Consider the following 19,526-nt stretch of genomic DNA (forward strand, 5'->3'; position numbering starts at 1 on the left):
ACAGTTATGCCCGCACAAACGGAAATCGATTTGTCGAACTACATCTAAAGCATGAAAGAAAAAAGGCATTACAAGCTTCAGAAACAGACGAGCAACGAGAAGCAAGATTAGAAGCTGTTCGAACACAAACTCGTTAAGCACGTTCTTCTCAAATGAACGAGCAACGAAAATCAAGATTGTAAGCCGATAGAGTACGCACTGCTCAAGCCCGTTCTTCGCAAACGAAAGTGCAAAGAGATTCAAGATTGGAAACAGATAGATTACGCACTGCTCAAGCTGGCTCGAATGAAACAGGAGACCAACGAGAATCAAGATTGGAAACTGAACAATTACGCACTGCTCAAGCCCACTCGAATGAAACAGGAGAGCAACGAGAGCAGCAACGCGCGACGGGCAAGCTAGTTTCTGATAAAAAATCGAATACATATTTTTTTTTTTTACAAAGCATGCTACAAAGGTAAAACTAATTAAAATAACATACGATATTTCCATTTACTTGACTACTTTTAGTACAAGATTAGGTGAAAGTAAAATATTTAATACATGGGCACTTTATATGTGGAATTTAAATGAAAGAATAGCTCTGAAGCGGACAACAAACGTACACATGCAGTATCACACAATACACAAATTATACAAAAATAAGTTGCTTTATATTATTTCTAGGGTAAGAATCATCAACATTTTACTTCATGTTCGAGACAATGATAATCTTCGGTGCAGTTGGCTAGCGAAAGATGTCATGATTACTTTTATAAGTTTAAAATTTAACAGAGTGGTATTTTAGCTACCTCTGGGATAAAGCCCATGGGAAATACTTTGAGTATTGTCTGCAGTGCAAGGTATGATGTCGCTAGTATGTGTTCAGCAAATTAGGCTATGTGGCAAAATGAGGCTACGGGTGCAATTATCACATGCCGTCGATTCATGTACTTGTAATGGAGCTGTAGGTAAGCAAGGTTACTTACCGGTAATAATCTTCATTACACAAAGTCCAACTCTTCCTCATTACAGTCCTTGCATCACGAGGGCGAATTCGTGTCATGGAGACAGAAAACCACACTTGTCCTTTAAAAATAAAAATAACATTAGTCTTTCCCCTAAACTCTGGTATACTTCTACCTTTACACTCACCAGATTAAATCAAATTTAGTGTACTCAAACAGTATTACACTCACTAGGAAACATAGTCAAGAACGGCATAAATAGAGAGAGGGAAGGATGGGTTCCATTTAATGAAGGTTACTCGTAAGCACTCAATGCATTACCATCCAGTCTATATTTCACATCATGACCGTTCTGAAATCATGACCAATACAAACCACTGCCAATTCAGGCATTAATGGAGTTATTGAAACAAAAAAGGCACAAACTTTCAAATGCTGTACAACCATCAACCCGAAGTCAGAGGTTCCCAAGCCTGTATCATAGAAATACAGCAAGGAGCAGTACCGTTAGTAAAGACCCACTCAAACCTCTGATTAACTGCCAACGTGTCCACTAGCAGACTATCAGATAAGCAGCATCAAAAGCAGTCTGCACATGTAGACACCAACCCGATGGAGCAAGGTACTCAACCCATACATACTTCCAAGATGAAGAAATTACTTACCTTTTAACACTCTTTTTGGTAGAGACTATCTAGCTGCAGATTCCTCACCTTTTGAATATTCCCCAGGCATCAGACTGGAACTGTACACTTTTCAGTAGTACCTTTGCGTGCCAGTAGGTGGTGCTGTGCAGATTCGGATCAACACTGTTTTGCTCTAGAAATGATGTGGGGGACCTAAATAGGAGCCATTCCTGCGCACTGTCAGCTGCTTTTTAGACTGTCCACGGCCCCAGACGCAGAGCCTCGAAAGCAAATTGGTAGACCAGTGTGCAGGTTGCTACACTTTAGATCTCATTATGGGATAGAATCTACTTACAAAATGTGGAGGATGGGAGGGATGGTGAGGAAACTGCAGCTAGAGAAATTTTCGATCAGAAGAATAAGTTACTTGCCTCCGATAACGCTCTTTTTCTGTAGAAACTACTGGCCGTGGTCTTCATCTTTTGAATGTATACCAAGCAGTACCTATGAGGAGGTGGGTTTGTGTATAGACTCAAACTAGAAAGTTCTACAAGACCAAGCAGGCAAAGCGCCCCTTACAGGGCATCTGACTATCCGGGCAATAATGCTTTGTGATTATATAGAGGGACGATCACATATGTGCATAGTAAATTTCTAGGACAAGGACTCCACCTGCTAAGAAAGTGGTAGCAGCTTAGGCCCTGTAACATGAGCATATAGTCTTTCTGGAGGCTTCTGTTGTGTGTGCATGGCAGATCTTAATGCACAGCACGATCCAGCGGACGATGATTCTTGTCTACGCAGTCTTGTCTTTATTCGCTCCCGAGAACACACAGAGCTGATTGTTCACCAGGTGGTCTGTGGTAGAGCTATGTAGAAGCTCAGCACACTCTTTGAGATTGAAGCGGATTGCTTCTCTTCCTTAGAGGGGTGAGGCCAAGCACATAACGCCAGTAAGGTTATGGTTTGGTTGATGTGGAACAGTATCATAATATTTGGCAGAAAGGATGTTCGAGTCTGAATAACCAGTCTGTCTGGGAAGAAAGAGGTGTACAGCGGGTTGACCCTAAGAGCCTGAAGCTCACTCATATGCCACACCAATATTATGACAATGAGGAACACTGTCTTGAGAGCAAGAAGCCACAGGGAACAGCTGTGAAGCGGGTCAAATAATGTGCACATTAGAGATTTGAGGACAACGTTAAGGTCCCACTGAGGCATGACAAACGTAGAGGAAGGAAGCAAGTGCTATAACCCATCAAATCGTAACAGGAAATTTTAACAAAGAGGGCTTTTCTGTCAACGGCAGAAAGACTAAAAGAGACGTAAGATAACCTTTAGCTGCGCCCAGGGCAATGCCTTCCTGGGCTGAAGACAAAACAAACAAAACACGTCAAAGAGCTTGGCCTGAATGGGACAATCTGCTAAGAACCGCCAAGCCACAGATTTGTCCCAATGACATCTCTATACAGCTTTAGTCAAGGGATGCCTGGTTTCCATGATTACATCAACCAACTTTGGAGGAAGGTTGAAGGTGTTCAGCTGTCATAGCTCAATCTCCAAGCTTGAAGGTGGAAATTGAGCAGACGTGGGAGCCAAGCCCTGCCCTGCTGCTGCGACAGAAGTTCCTACCAGAGGGGCAGGATTGGAGGACAAATGCTCAAGCCCAGGAGATCTAGAAACCATACTCTTTGTGCACAGTGTGGACCCACTAGGATGACTTGGGCCCAGTCGGTCCAGATCTTCTTGAGAACTTGGGGCAGGTCTGGTAGCAGCAGAAAAGCAAAAAGGAGTACTGAGTTCTACTAGAGCTGGAATGAGTCACTGAGTGAGAAATGTCTTGGAAAATCCAATACACAGAAGTGCTGACATTGGGCGTTCTTTGCTGTGACAAACAGGCTAAGTTAAGGTTCTTCCTATTTGCTGAAGAGACCTTGCGCCACCTCCAGGTGTAACTGTCACTGGTGATCTGCGAGGCGCTGATGGCCTAGTTTGTCCACCCTCGCATTCCATTATTTTGCTAGGAGGTTTAGCAACAGGAAAGATTCGTGGAGCCATATTCAGTGCCGCAAAGACTCCTGGCATAGGGTCCCACCCACCCAGTTTATTCCAGTACCACATGGCAGTGGTGTCTGTGAGCACCTGAACCAGCCTACCCTTGCTAAATGGAAGAAAGAGGAAGGCCCTAACCTCCAGAAGGCTTATATGGGGCAGGAAACCCGAGGAAGGCCAGAGGCCACTCAGGTGGCCACTCAGCCCACAAGGGACACATCAGTCATTACCATCAGCTCTGGGTTGAGATCAGAGTTGTCAGCTGCTGACCGAAGTGCAGCCCAGCAAACAACACTGCAGAGCCTTTGTAGTATCTGCCGAAATGTGAACATGCTTGTGGAGGCCCCCTTGATGTTGGGCCACTGAGACTTCAGATCCTGCTGCAGAGCCCACATATGCCACCTGATGTGCTTAACCAGCCAGATGCAGGAAGTCATCAGACACAGTAGCATCAGAGTCGATTTCGGGGCCTCCTCCTCCTCCGGCGTACACTCAGTGGGCATAGCCATCGAGGAACCTGGGACTCGCACAGGTTTCGGTACTTATCCAAAGACCCAGAGCAAAGCTGCGCAGAACTCTTCGATCTTAAGCAGCAAGGCAATTGGTCCCAGGAACTCAGCATGTACCAGCATGAGTTGAGGGATCAGTTTTTAGCCTGCCAACCTCGAGATTGAGATCAACAATAGTGGTGCCGGCCTTGCTGAGGCAAATGAGAGTGGAGCGTGGAAGCGGAATCCCGCTTTGACTTCTTGTGTCTCTTTGCCTTAAGATATGGAGGGCAACAAACGACCAGCCTCGCTAAAGGCTCCGACGACTCCTGGAATGAACCTTGGATACAGATCACAACTCGGTACAGCCCCACACAAAGTTTTCTTATGCTTTGTGATGTAGTTTCACCTCGCATTCCCTGATGGCATTTAGGTTCATTGCTGCACAACTAGTGCAGGCCTTGAAGTTGTAGCTTGACCCCAGGCACCACAAGCGTACCTGGTGGAGATCAGTCACAGACATTTGTTTGAGACAGTCCCTACAGGGCTTGAAATCTTTTTTTTGGGGGGTGACATCCCTTACACTCTGGAGAAATTTGAGGTTCAGAGACACAAAGGGAGCTCGGGATCTGCATCTGGTAGCTCAGAAAGAAAGGAACGGACATCAACTCAAGGGTGTGGCACCTATATAGGCCCTACATGTCTTTTTCAGAGTAGACAGCTTCAGTACAGAGCTACAAGGTGCCACCTTCTGGCACGCAAAGGAACTGCTGAAAAGGTTCCTGAGCCAGCCTGACACCTGGGAGATACTCAAAAGATGAGAAATCTGAGGCTAGAAGTCTCCATCAGAAACATGGATATATGTAAGCCCGCCAAAATGTAGTACTACAGAACAAAAATAAAGGAAGGCAAAGTATCCCAAAGAATGAGTATGCACTCAATCTAAATATAGAATAATCAAACAATTTAAAATCTGTTGAAATACTGCAATGTGTTGATTTCCAAAGGTCAAAAAACCAAGGTGCATAGCATTTATAAACGTAACCTCTATGCCAATACTTAAATTTTAACGAGGTTTCATTATAAAGAAGTTTTGCAAACTGCAACGATTGACACTATGTAACTGATTTGTATAATATATAGTGAACTTTCAAATGGCTCACAGCAATCTCTGTTTACTTGTGGCACTTAAGTAAAACGGTAGACCGTGTAATTCAGAGCTAAGGCGAACTGGGATTCAAATCCTAGGACAAAAAGCTCATAAACAATGCAGACGATCGGCCAGCCCACTGAGCCAACCCCGCCCCACCTCACCCAAGCCAACTGCAACACAGTTATACCAGGAGAGTGATTTGTTAAAAACATAAAAGATGGTCAGAAACAAAAGGTGAGACAAAAAAGCAGGCAAAATGTCATTTGGCAGATCTCATTTTGACAAAATAGTTAAACCTTAAAAGAGAGGTAACATTTAAGGCATGAGAAAAATGACATGGAAGTAGTTAACAATTCTCAAGAGAAATGCAAGTGCACCACCAACTGCCTAAAAGTGTACATCAAAGTCTGCAAATATAGTTTGGATAAGCCTAGATTCTGCAATTGCAGCAACAGTTCGACAGAGAAGGTACTTTTAAACCAAACATCATATTGTCGTGTTCTAATCTAGGACCCCGATCAATACTGTGACCTTATGCCCCTATACGGATATAATCCATTCATTCCCCTATAATGGCATAAAACGATCAGAGCCATATTTCAGCCATATTTCTGAAACTCGCCTCTGCAGCTCATTACAGTAGATGACACAGCAGAAGCCACTATCTAAGATTCCTGGATTACACTCTGAGTTCTTCAACAAGATAAAACTCAGCAACCTGGGAAAGCCCCGCTTGCTATGTTTTGATTAGTAATAGAACTCTAATGAGCACTGAGAGACGATCACTTCCTAGTGACATCTTTATTGACGTCTTATGTCCAAAAACGTACGTCAAACAAGGCACCTTTCAGGTATAAATATTACCAACATTGCCTTAAGCAAACGCTGCCGCGACGACATCGATGATAGCGATGGTGTGGTGAATACAGGAGCAGAACAGCTGTCCCTTGCAGAGCCCAGCAGATGCAAGCAGCCCACGGACGCTGCCCCTCCTCCTCCTTGACGCGCTGAGAGAGACGCTGTCTTTTCTCCTGCTGAGAAAATCCAGCTCCGGCGTTTCCAGCCTACTCTTGCGAGTGACTGGGATATCGAGTCCTGAAAGGAGATACAAGACCTCCAACATTCTATTCCAGAGGTATGATGTTGACTAAACCCTTAGAGAGAATTCTTGAAGCAAACCTTGGCAAAACCAACTAACTAAAACTGCTACTTACTTACTCCCTCCGAAGTATTAGGCTTAGGTCAGGTACACTGGGGTAGGCGTAGTTAGAAGCACCAGTTGAGTACATTAGTCAAATGTACATATGAATGTATACATTTTATTCATTAAACCATTGTATGGCTAAGAAACCATTTCAATGCTTTTACAGTATTATTTCGCAATCCTCATTTTACTGTACACACTTTTTTATAATAACTAGTCTTGCAATTGTGGCAATTCATTTCTCTTGCATGAGAAGAAAGACTGTTCAATAAATAATACCTTTTATTGAAAACGCCCGTCTCTCTATTCTCCCCATCTTGGTGAAAGTAATCTGCACAACTGACTGAGTAAAATAACTGTCTATTGTTTCACACGACTCTAGAGATTGACTCTTATTCTGAGGAGCAAAGTTGTCATGTTTATGCGGTTGTTGGAAAACTGAATCCCTTCTTGTCTGTACCAGGGAAGCAGATCACTTCCTATTCAGTCAAGAAAGTTTCCAGTGACCTCTGAGCTAGTTGGTAACAAACTCAATTAAGTTTAGCATAGTCAGTGGAGACCTGGAAGACCGCACTTCTAGGTCTATACTACTGTTTGTTATTCCAATTCGCAGGGCCTATAGGGAAAATAGGAAGTACACTACATGGCGCCCAATGATTGGTAAGGCGATAAAACTAACGCAAGACGTTAGAGTAACTCAGTCGTGCATTTTTCACACAGACCCCTTTCTACCGTAAATACTCCAATAGACGTCTGGAGTGGGTGAAAGGTTAAAATCCGCCCGAACTTAGTAGGAAGAGATTCCTATGTAAAGCTGTGGTTTATTCAACGTTGAAGGATACAGTGTTCCAAAATATTGTGCACCTAATCTTTGTCTCCTTGGAGACCTGCTCTGCAAAACCTTTCTGACAATAAAATGTCAGACACTGAAAACGGAACCGTTGATGCCGCAGTAAATGCGACTCAGCAGGGTCCCGGTGAAATTACTGAACCGGGTGCGATAATCATCCTGGTCAACATAAGAATATCTATAACGTTAAAACTTATAGAAAATGAACTGATCACACAAGGTGGCACATTCGTCTTCGTGATAGAGGCACATGAATATCGGCAGACAGAGGTATTCTATTCTTGGATAAAATTTCCAGTGGCAAACACCGCAACACACGAGTTCCACTATTACAAAATAGGGGATCCACCGGAAGAGTATGCTCCTTTCGAGGAGATTGAAATCCCATTAAAATTCCAAGAGCATCTGCTCTGGTTTAAAGGCGCCCTAAAACAGAATGATCATATTACCAGGCTCGGTCCACTAGGTAGACCAGGAGCGACGTGGCCGGTTCTAGCCATCTACACACCACATCCGGACATTGCAAAAATGTCAAAAGAAGAGCCGTTAGTACAGCTAAAAACATGAATTAAAATACATTGACAATTAGTCCATTATTTAATGCGGACTGCAACAGTCCAAACAGCTGTTAACGTTCCACAGCTGACCCCTCATCAGGGGAACACAAATAAAATTACACCACAGAACATACAATCATGTCTTGGTAAAACACCCATAAAACGGGAACAAATTCCTTTCTGGTTAGCACAGAAAATTACTCAAATAGAGGCAGTATTTCCGAATACTACCCCTATTGAGAAACACAGAATCCTGACCATCTGCCTTCCAATGGGGGTCACACCACATGTGGAGGACTGTGACACTTGGGGTACAGTCTTTGCTTCCATTTACACGAAAACACATGGTGTTCCGTCAATGGCGGTAATACCAGATGTGCTAAAACAGATTCAGAATGAATACAGTCCAGAACCTGCTTTAACTTTTGGTATGAAATTACTGAAAGACTTCAAGCAGGTCTCGGCTATATTACTAGCCAATATAAAAGGAGAAGCAGCATCTGTGGCGATCCGCCAGAAGTTGAACGAAACAGATATAACAGATCAACCAATTGAGCTTGCCAGAATTATAGAAAAATGTTATGAAGAACTAGGTAGAGACAGCTTGGGTGGAAAACCAGTAAAGCCCCAACTGCTCGAAAATCCTGAAAAATGATTTATTAAAAATAATTCAAACACTCCTAAAAAGAGCTGGGATGGAAATAAACAATCCACTCCCAAGGAAAAAGTTTTCCAGTCCAGAGGAAGGTCTCCTCGACGGAGGGAAAGAACTCAGACTCGAGAACACCAGTCTCCCCAGAGGGAGCCCTCTGAGAAAAGATATAACCTTAGAAATAGGGATAATTTGATGAAGCCTGATAGATATCAAAGTATTGATACACGTCCCTCTCGATCTTTTTCGCAGAAATCGGAAAGAAGAGGACGGTCAGACCCAGGAGAGCACACCAAGTCCAAAGACAAGGAACCTGCTCAAAGTAAAAAATCTCAATTTCCAAGAAAGAAGTTAGCCAGTATTAGAGTAATCGAACATGCCGAGAATACTGAGGACACAGTTGAAAAACGACGAGTGGGCACAGACAATGTTAGACAGTGCAGCAGAAATCACCATAGCTCGCAAGATCCTGACGAGTCATCTGGAGACAGTGGACACGAATGAATACATTCAAGTAGAAACTGCCGACACCAGACTTAGCGAGCCCCATAAGATATACGAAATAACACTGCGTATAGAGGGTCTATTTTGGGATAAACTTTCAAAAGGCTATGACATCCTGTTAGCTGAAAAAGACTGGCCCCCAGAGTTTGTCAGGGAGTGCCCTCGTGGCGAAGAAATGATTATAACTGCCTTCTCGAATCACATTCCGATTCACACTAAATATATATATGCGAGGAAATGGGCAGTGGCCCAGGCACCAGCATTATATAAAAATCATGTAGGATGGGATGAGGACTCTCCTCCTCACAAAATCCAGTTAAAACGTCAACCGACTGCACAAAGGCAGTATCCAATTAAGCAAGAAGCTAAAAAACAAGTCAGGGAGATTTTAGATCAACTTGAATACCAGGGGGCGATTGAAACATGCACCTCTCAAATGAACAATCCTTTGTTTCCTGTCTCCAAGCCAGACAATTCATATTGTCTAGTTTTGGACTACAGACACCTTAACGCATGTTGCAAAATATTTGCAGTACAGAATTCGCATAGTGCTGCACTAATGAATAACATAGTTCGGAAAAAATATAAAACGACATTAGACATATCTAATGGTTTCTTTTGTCAAAATATTGCACCAGAAAGCAGATATTTGACCGCTTCCTCAGTAATGGGGTCACAGAAAAATTTCTGTAGGCTCCCACAGGGATTCAAGAACAGCCCAGGACTATTCTCAGCCAGAGTAACAGAGTTACTACAAATGTATGATGAGGAGGCATTATCTTATGTCGATGACATCTATCTATCAGACGACGACTTGGAGACTCACTTGAAAAGAGTGAACACCATAATACTCGGGTTCGCAGCAGAGGGTTACAAATTCAACTTTAAAAAGTCAAGAATTGCCCATCAGACAGTATTATTTTTAGGATACAAGTTATCAAGTGAAGGAAAAAGCCTAGCGGACAACTTCTTAGAGAAGTGCGCTGTACTCCAAGCACCAAAAACGCTGAAGAACTTACAATCGATTCTAGGCTTCCTGAATTTCGGTAGAACTTACATTCTAAATTATGCGGAGAGGGTTAAACCTCTCTACGAATTAATTAAACCTGATTTTAAATCAATCAACTGGACTCAAAAACACACAGAAATGTTGAGATCCCTGCAAACAGACATGTTAGCAAAAACAAAATTAGACACACGTGACAACACACGCAACCTTGTAATCCGAGTCACCCCAGGAAGATGCGGATTCACGTACCTGACCTCTAATGAGGGAGAAAAGGTACCAATAGCTTACAAATCTCACTTGTACACACAAGCAGAAAAATCATTCAGTCCCACAGAAAATACTGTGAAAGCAGTGGAAACTGCATTAGCGAATGAACGAGAACAAGCACATGGCAAGAGGATCAATGTCCTCACAGCGGAATCCGCCTTCGAGGCGCTATTCAGCCCAGTAAACCTGCCTACAGTGTCACTGGATCCGAAATGGATACAGTGTGTAAATTCTCTTGGCGCAGAAGATGTGAAATACTATTTTGCTCCTCAATTCGAAAAACTGAATGATTTGATTTATGAAGAAGAATATCCTCTGCCAATCTAACTTCTGCCTCTCCCACAATACTCTTGTATAATCTATACAGACAGATTTGTACAGCACTACAACGTAGAAAACAAATCCTACGATGCAGTCTGTGCGATTGTTAAAGGTCTTTGGCTGTGCGGTAAATTCAGACCGAAAATAACAAAAACTGAATCGTTGAGAAAATGTTCGGCTCAGAGAGCTGAAATTAGATCTTTAAAGATGGCGCTCGAAAATGCAGAACGTGAATTCCCAACACTAATCGTGTGCGATTCGCATTTTTGCGTCAACTCTTACAATAACAAGTTACAGAGCTGGATTCAAAATGATTACAAAGATGACACAGGTGCCACAATCAAGCATAAAATGCTTTGGAAACAGGTAGTTCTTTTACAAAAAGAACTACAAAAGACTCACGTGATACACACTCTGAGTCATCAACGTGATGGCGTTCACGTTGCAGGTAATTCATTGGCTAATACAGCCACAGCGGAAGCAACTAAACCGGCTTCCGTAGCCACAAAAAAGCGTTCAGAAAAATACATAGACGGGGAAACTATGCTGGCAGTAAAAACGTCCTTAAAAGGCGACTATGCAGCACTACCCGTGAACTATCCACTCAATTATGCATACGTAATTGATGCAAACTCCGTTCCTTTTGCTCGAATCCCTGGAGTGGGGGATAGGGTAATTCCAAACATGAACAGGAGAAAGTTATTAATAGCAGACGCACACATGGGTGAAGGTCCGAGGCACAAAAATATCAAGGAATCTCTGACTGAATTACAATCAGTATACTGGTGGCCGGGGATGAGCGTGCAACATCAAATATATGTGAAGAACTGTCCCGACTGTGACAGGGATCGCAGTAATGAACCGGTCCAGCCTGTTGCCCAGTTACCGTTTATAGACAGGGTAATGCTGTCTACATGCCATCCAGCGTCCTATTAATTATTAAGACTAAAATTTACTTAAAAAATGTGGCCCCAGCGCTCGGCTGACGCCAAAACTGTTATAAAAGATCTGCGAGTCTTTATCGGCACATACGCAATTGCCATGTTCCATTCTGACCAGGGTCCTGCTTTCAGCTCTCGAGCTTATAAGGAGGCCATGGCCAGTATGGGCGTTGGATTGCGATACTCTTGTCCATCACACCCCGAAGGGAACAGTGTAGTGGAAAGAAATAAACAGGACATAAAGCAATCTATAACAGCGAAGGTATGATGGGTGGGTCAAACATTTAATAAGTGTCCAGCTCAGTCTTAACAATTGGCCAAGAAATTCTCTAAAAGGTTTCAGCCCATACGAACTATTGTTCGGAACTAGAATGCACATTCAGGACTTAGTCAGGTATCAGTGGTAGAAGATAAGAATAAAGACTTTGACATCAAAGATCGTTTGGCTGTTTTACAGGACTTGAATGAAACAAGAAAATCCTTAAGTAACAAAGTTAAAGCAACAGCCAGCTACCACTGACGAGGCACCACCAGCCCCAGCAAGGCCTGTCTGGATTCCAAAGATTGGGGATCTAGTCAGAGAAAAAATAGCGGTGAAGAAGGAATTTGGGCCTTCTTACAGAAAAGCAGTACCTGTCTTGGCAATCAACGGAACAAGATCAGTAGTACTACACCCCTTGCTGGTAAAAAGGAGAACCGAGTTGTATCAATCGGCCTGGTAAAACCACAAGCATGTGGCCTATAATCAACAGTAGGCCCAGTGGACTCCCGAGAAACAATAGAATACCCAAATTTGCAACAATCCAAGAGGTTCAAACTGAAAGAATAATCACATTTGATAAACCTGCAGTGCACAGGGAGGGACTATGCAATAATGCCATGGAACTCGTGCCACTTGGAACACAGATTGAAACAGTTTGTCATGAAACACCAGTCTACAATGATGTGGCATCAGAATGTGCTACCGAAAGACAAATTGAGAAAACAATTCCAACAATTGACAGAACTGCCTCTGGCTACTTCATCAATTTCGACAACTTTTCTGAAGATCAAAATGACCCTGAAGTGACACCAGAAACAAAGACTTTTAAAGAAAAAGCAACAGAACTCTTTCATCAAATCAAAGAAGTATATCTGGATGCACCATTGATTGAGCATTGGATTATATCAGGGGTACTTATACTCCTACTAGGCCTAATATTGGTTTTAAATTTAGGAAAATGTATTACAATTCAATGGACACAGCAAGTCAGAACATCAACTTAGTCCTCAAACCACACAGATCATCCCACGTGAAGAAAAGAGAACTATCAACAGTAAATGTCACAGCCATTCCAATACCCGGCGGGGTAGTATGGGACAAAACTGACTATGAAGTATATGGTCCAGTCGAAATCCTGAAATATCCTCACCAGTTCAAGGTTTCCTTAAGTGACTTTGTAAAACCAAGTACATTTTCTGATGATTGGGATTTTGAAAGTATTAATAATATGATATCTGATTTAGTGTTGTCAGCAAGATTTACAGAAAATGATTATTTACAAGGTTCGTCTAGTTATGAACAAATGTATTGCTTCTCACATTACGGAGACCATTACTTACATAAATCTGCACAACCTAGAAATGTTTTTAAATATAACCAATGGGAACATTGTGCTACTCCACCTAAAAGCAGTTCTAAAACATTCTATAAGAAATTCCAGTACTTCTCAGGGTTTAACACCAGTGATGCTGAAACGTTTTATTATAAACTGTTAGATAAAACGGGGTTGAAAACAATGCTGACAAATACTAAATTGATATATTAAGAAGCATTTTATGAAAAAATGATGACATTTGGTTTTGATTTTTGGAAAAATAACATTGAAACAAAAACCATCTGGGGTACAAAAGATTGGCAGGTACAAGGCCTAGAAGCATTATTTCGACCCTGCATGATCTCAGAACAAATAATGTTCTTAAATGACACAATTCACCAAACAACCTGTCTTGGCCTAGCTAAGATTAAAGACCTTAACAAACCGTCTATTCCAAAGCCAATACCTGATAATGCAACTACAGATATTGAAATAGACGTATCTAAAATTTTACATCTAAACAGAACACATCCTGATTGGAAAAAGTGGTTAATCTGGCCTACTGACACGAATAACTGTCAATATAGATTCCTGAATAAAACACAGGGGTTAACAATGACCAGACCAGACCCTAGATACTCCCAGAGACAACATCCAGGGATAGTAACAACATACAGTGTAGGGAAACTGTGCCTTGAATGGCTAAAAACATCCACACTGGCAGAAATTAAGCAACACTTATCTTTACTTAAAGATGGTGCTGATTTGCGCGATTTCATTCTGGGACCACGCAAACAGCGTCAAAAACGTTTCTTAGCGACCAGTATATATGCGGCTTACAACGAGGCTTGGAAAGTCACACAAATTGAAACAGCTGAAAAAATACGAGAAATTGATCGCATTAATTTGGAAAAATCACTTTCTGTAGTGGACAATGGGTTAATGACTCTGTACTCCAGAATATATTCACTGGACAGTATTGTATCATCTGCCATAGATATAATAGATAAAGACTTGCTAATGTTACAGCATGGCCAGTCACAATTGCGTTCTATTGTACAGTTAGGCTGGACACTGCAAAATCTTCGTTCAGGCTATGTGCCATGGTGTTTAATCAACACAAAGTCATTGTTTTCCATCTTTAACCTTACTGATAAACAAATCAGCTTGGCACAGAAAGGAGCAGACTATACAATCCTGAGCATCGAAAAACTTGAGAGATTACCATTGACAATGTCAGAAAGTCCTGTCATTGAATGGATAATACACAGGATTATCACAATTCCGATAACTTTCCGATTTAAAAATTGCCTTGAATACATACCGACTGGCCAGTATGAACGTTTGGGTAAAGGGTACATTAAGTCAACATGGAAATTACCATACACACACACATGCTATAGTGACAGCAACAAAAATGTATTTCTTAGCGGTGAAAACTGCAAACATTCACTAAGCGGTATACTTATGTGCCAAGGTATTAATTTACACGGGGCCTGTGAAGGAAATTCAAACAACCTTTCATGCCACCAACATGTCACACCTGCAACGCAGATAGAGCCTTTCTTTAAGCAACTCTTGAACGGGAGTTACATTCTAATAACGGATCACTGCTGTTGTGGTCTTATGCCAGGGAAAGCATATCTCGTACAAGTAACTTCCATGGTCAAATGCTGTATGCAAGCATTGTTTCCAAACGGCCCTGGAGACTCCGAGACTCCCATATGGCCTTGTTTGAATGTCTCTTCTATACGAATTGATACTTTAAGCAGAATAAAGTCTGTGCTTTTGCAGACAACAGTGCCCATCACGTCATCAAAAGAGACGTATGATCTCCAAGTTGCAAGGACGGCTTCGGAGATACATGACCTTTTATCAACAAATTGCCCCGTGCATTTCAAAGAAATGCTTAGCCAAATTCTAAACATGTCAGATGCCGTAGGTATCCCAGGCATATTTAAGACGATTTTTTCGGGACTGTTAACACCATTCAAAGCAATTCTGGGAATCATTCCCAATTTTGTCCATTCAGTCTTTGGCGGCATACCCCTGATTTTGGGACTTGTAGCAGGCATTTTTTTACCCTCCTGCTCCGATATGGCAAGCCAAAACACAGACATGACTCCGGCAGGGATGGAAGAAACAATCCTAGCAATACGCTACCGGGACCGCTTAACTAGAGTCCTTGGATTGGCCAGGCTGAGAGATCTGAACATGACCTGGTTTCTTTCATTCAGACCTATATGGCAGATCTGCATCTTACCTGTGCTTCGATGTATGCTATGCGGAGATGAATGCGTGTTGGACACCTGTCTTGCACTTCCATCAGCAGTACCAATGGATATCGATACTTTGCTAAGTCCTGTAACGGCTCACGCATTGTGTTGTCCCCAGCGGCTACCAATCCTGATGACGGCATTCGTTGAGACTCCTGTGCTACGACTAGGTGGTAACAGTGGAGTGAGAAATAAAAGCGACATCACCCAGGTACGACCTTCTGTGAGCATTGCTGATCCAGACTTTGATGATAGCAATCATTCTCACACCTGCCAAGTTACAGCACTATCGAACTTGGTCGAACTGTCACCTGATTTTGTAGACCAATTCTTTGAGAGCCTGTCTGATATGATGTCCTCCCCTGAACAGAAACCATAATCTTTGAAAAGCATTCCGACACACAGCGTTCCCATGAACTCTGAATTCGGCCTTCAGTTTTGATCAACAAAAACTACTGAAAAGCGTTGGAACTTTATTCCCCAGTTCACCAAGAAATTTTTTGGGGGAATTGAACTATTTTTCAAAATATTTACCTTTTTTCTGGCACAAATTCTTTGCTTAAAGTAGAACTATTCATAAAGAACAGAACTTCTATTTTTAGGTAGATCTAGAGACATAATAACTTTACATCAGCCTCTAGCACACGTTACAGCAATTGCATTTCTATGTGATGAAATTATATCGCCCTTCTTTTCTGTATAAAGAGATATTTCATGTGTAATTTTTTTGCAAAATCGTACAACTGTTTACATATGCTATAATTTTTGAATGATTTCTATGCTTAAAGACGTACAGTACCTATATTTTCATGTATTTCAAAATACGCCATTTCAAATGCAAATATGTATTTTGGGGTGGGCAATGTTACACATGCATCTTATTGCTTTAGTTTTTACTAATTTGATGGACATAAATTCGTGGAGTGGGTGTTGTGTTCTAATCTAGGACCCCGATCAATACTGTGACCTTATGCCCCTATACGGATATAATCCATTCATTCCCCTATAATGGCATAAAACGATCAGAGCCATATTTCAGCCATATTTCTGAAACTCGCCTCTGCAGCTCATTACAGTAGATGACATAGCAGAAGCCACTATCTAAGATTCCTAGATTACACTCCGAGTTCTTCAACAAGATAAAACTCAGCAGCCTGGGAAAGCCCCGCTTGCTATGTTTTGATTAGTAATAGAACTCTAATGAGCACTGAGAGCCGATCACTTCCTAGTGACATCTTTATTGACGTCTTATGTCCAAAAACTTACGTCAAACAAGGCACCTTTCAGGTATAAATATTTACCAACGTTGCCTTAAGCAAACGCTGCCGCGACGACATCGATGATAGCGATGGTGTGGTGAATACAGGAGCAGAACAGCTGTCCCTTGCAGAGCCCAGCAGAAGCAAGCAGCCCACGGACGCTGCCCCTCCTCCTCCTTGACGCGCTGAGAAAGACGCTGTCTTTTCTCCTGCCGACAAAATCCAGCTCCGGCCTTTCCAGCCTACTCTTGCGAGTGACTGGGATATCGAGTCCTGAAAGGAGATACAAGACCTCCAACATTCTATTCCAGAGGTATGGTGTTGACTAAACCCTTAGAGAGAATTCTTGAAGCAAACCTTGGCAAAACCAACTTAACTAAAACTACTTGTGGGCAAGGTAGCAAAGGTCCAGGGATTCTAAGGCTAGAACAACGCTTAGATAAGCTGTTTTTGTAGGTTATTGGAGACACACTCGAAGCTCTGGAACTCTTGGGCTTCATGTAGAAATACAGGTTTGAGAAGTGGTGAGTGTGTACTCCATAGAGAATCACAAGAGTTCTTATCAGGATTAATATCCGTTCTTTCAAGTTGTCATACAGAGGACAGAACTATTTCTGATTGCAATAGGATATCTTTATTATTTTTTGTAGAGCATGGACAGCCGACACGTGTTTCGCCCCCTCTTGGCGATTTGCGCCGGGGCTTTCTCAAGGCTAGTTTTACATATATAGCGTAAATTATTGTGATTTTCAATTTTTTCAGTGTCCAAAATACAGAAAGTTCAATTTTCCAGGAGCAGAAATTCTTCTGTCAGTTTTGTTAGGCTGTTGCCGTATTAGGTCCCTGCTCCTAGTCCTCCATCGTCACGATAGTTCTCGGGTTGATTCTCTATGGAGTACACACTCACCACTTCTCAAACCTTCATTAACTAAAACTGCTACTTACTTACTCCCTCCCAAGTATTAGGCTTAGGTCAGGTACACTGGGGTAGGCGTAGTTAGAAGCACCAGTTGAGTACGTTAGTCAAATGTATATATGAATGTATATATTTTATTCATTTAAACCATTGTATGGCTAAGAAACCATATCAATGCTTTTACAGTATTATTTCGCAATCCTCATTTTACTGTACACACTTTTTATAATAACTAGTCTTGCAATTGTGGCAATTCATTTCTCTTGCATGAGAAGAAAGACTGTTCAATAAATAATACCTTTTATTGAAAACGCCCGTCTCTCTATTCTCTTGGTGAAAGTAATCTGCACAACTGACTGAGTAAAATAACTGTCTATTGTTTCACACGACTCTAGAGATTGACTCTTATTCTGAGGAGCAAAGTTGTCATGTTTATGCGGTTGTTGGAAAACTGAATCCCTTCTTGTCTGTACTAGGGAAGCTGATCACTTCCTATTCAGTCAAGAAAGTTTCCAGTGACCTCTGATCTAGTTGGTAACAAACCCAATTAAGTTTAGCATAGTCAGTGGAGACCTGGAAGACCGCACTTCTACGTCTATACTACTGTTTATGTTATTCCAATGCGCAGGGCCTATAGGGAAAATAGGAACTACACTACAATATTATGGCCTACCGCATTACAGTAACTGAAATTAATTCTCAGTCTGTGAGGTTTAAAGGGTAGAAGCAGAACATTATGTGGGTTTATGGGGATAACGTCAACTGGATGGGTAAAAGTCTGTTTGGAGAAGGAGGTAAAGGGTCTGATGGGGTGGGGAAATGGTCTCCCGTTAAGGAAGTGAAGGAAAGACTGTGGAAGGAAGTGGAGAAGCTCATGTTTCACTGTGATGCAAGCTGCAGAAAAAGGGACAATCATATTTTTGGGTTAGTGCTGTGCACAAAAGTTAATGTTTTCTTTTTCTAAGAATGGCATAAACAAAAAGGTTAAGATCACCTTCTTTCCAGTTTTTAGAAACAAGCAATGAGTATTCTTGTTTTTTTCATCACAGATTTTGCAATATTCCAAGTGGTGGTCAATATTTATTATTTTTGCAATTTCTACCCTATTGAAATTGAATAAGAAACGGTCTAAAATCAGCAAATTGCTGATTTTGTACACTGATTAAGATTCTTTTTTATTTCAATTAACTATTTCTTTGGGACAGAAATGTAAGTGTGAACTAGCCTGGGAAGTTGTAATGACCGACTTTTTCGGCCCTCTTTGGAGGGAGGATGATGGAAGATGACTCCAGCCTATTACCCTTTTAGTACAGGGATTATGACTATAAACAGGACTTATCCATGAGGCACAGTAGTGCATTTTCGTACCCTTTTCTTTAGATCAGGGCTTATAAATTTAAGTTAGGGGATAGATTCATTAGTATTAGTGATGATCCGTCCTTCTGCAAGAGTGTTAGTATACCTTCTATGGAGTTATGCTTATTTCGGGCCTTGTAGGCCTGAAACGGGACAGACTCCATTTTGCTTTCTGCCCGGCAGCTTGAGAGGCTTTCTAGGTCAAGTGTAATGTTTTAGTTTCGAGGTGTTGTTCGCTTGGAGAGAACCGGCTCAGGCTGGCCCTTATCGAAAGACTATTTTTCTCCACTCCGAAGACACAACTTCAGGCCGGCCGGCTGGGAACGTGTCCTTGGTACGGGGAGATACAAGAATTTGGTGGGCGGCAGGTTACTGGCCGTAACTTTCCATGAAGGGACAGGCTTCGATATTAGCGAAAGTGTTAGGCAATGAGCCAGTCAGTCCGTAGGCGGCAGCTAGCCGTTAGCATCTATGCCATTAATTATTTCCAGGCAGACAGTCGCCATTTTGAAGTCCGAGAAAGATCATGAAACTGAGACTCTCTGAGAAAGACTGAAGGAGAAGGAGAAGT

The 19,526-nt window shown here is 42.0% G+C and overlaps 1 protein-coding gene across 10 annotated transcripts in view; it reads right to left on the bottom strand.

Annotated features, from left to right (window-relative positions):
- Positions 1-19,526, bottom strand: part of BCORL1 (BCL6 corepressor like 1) — a 962,450-nt gene that overhangs the window by 532,178 nt on the left and 410,746 nt on the right. For 5 of the 10 annotated variants that reach the window (XM_086918805.1, XM_086918802.1, XM_086918804.1 and 2 more), the window contains one exon: positions 969-1,068. The exons of the other annotated variants lie outside the window; for them this stretch is intronic. In XM_086918805.1, coding sequence (XP_086774931.1) covers positions 969-1,045 — 77 coding nt within the window. In that variant the 5' untranslated portion in view covers positions 1,046-1,068. The remainder of the gene's footprint in view (positions 1-968; positions 1,069-19,526) is intronic. 10 annotated transcript variants of the gene reach the window in all.

This window comes from Lissotriton vulgaris, chromosome 4_1, assembly GCF_964263255.1.
Source record: "Lissotriton vulgaris chromosome 4_1, aLisVul1.2, whole genome shotgun sequence".
Classification (NCBI taxonomy): domain Eukaryota; kingdom Metazoa; phylum Chordata; class Amphibia; order Caudata; family Salamandridae; genus Lissotriton; species Lissotriton vulgaris.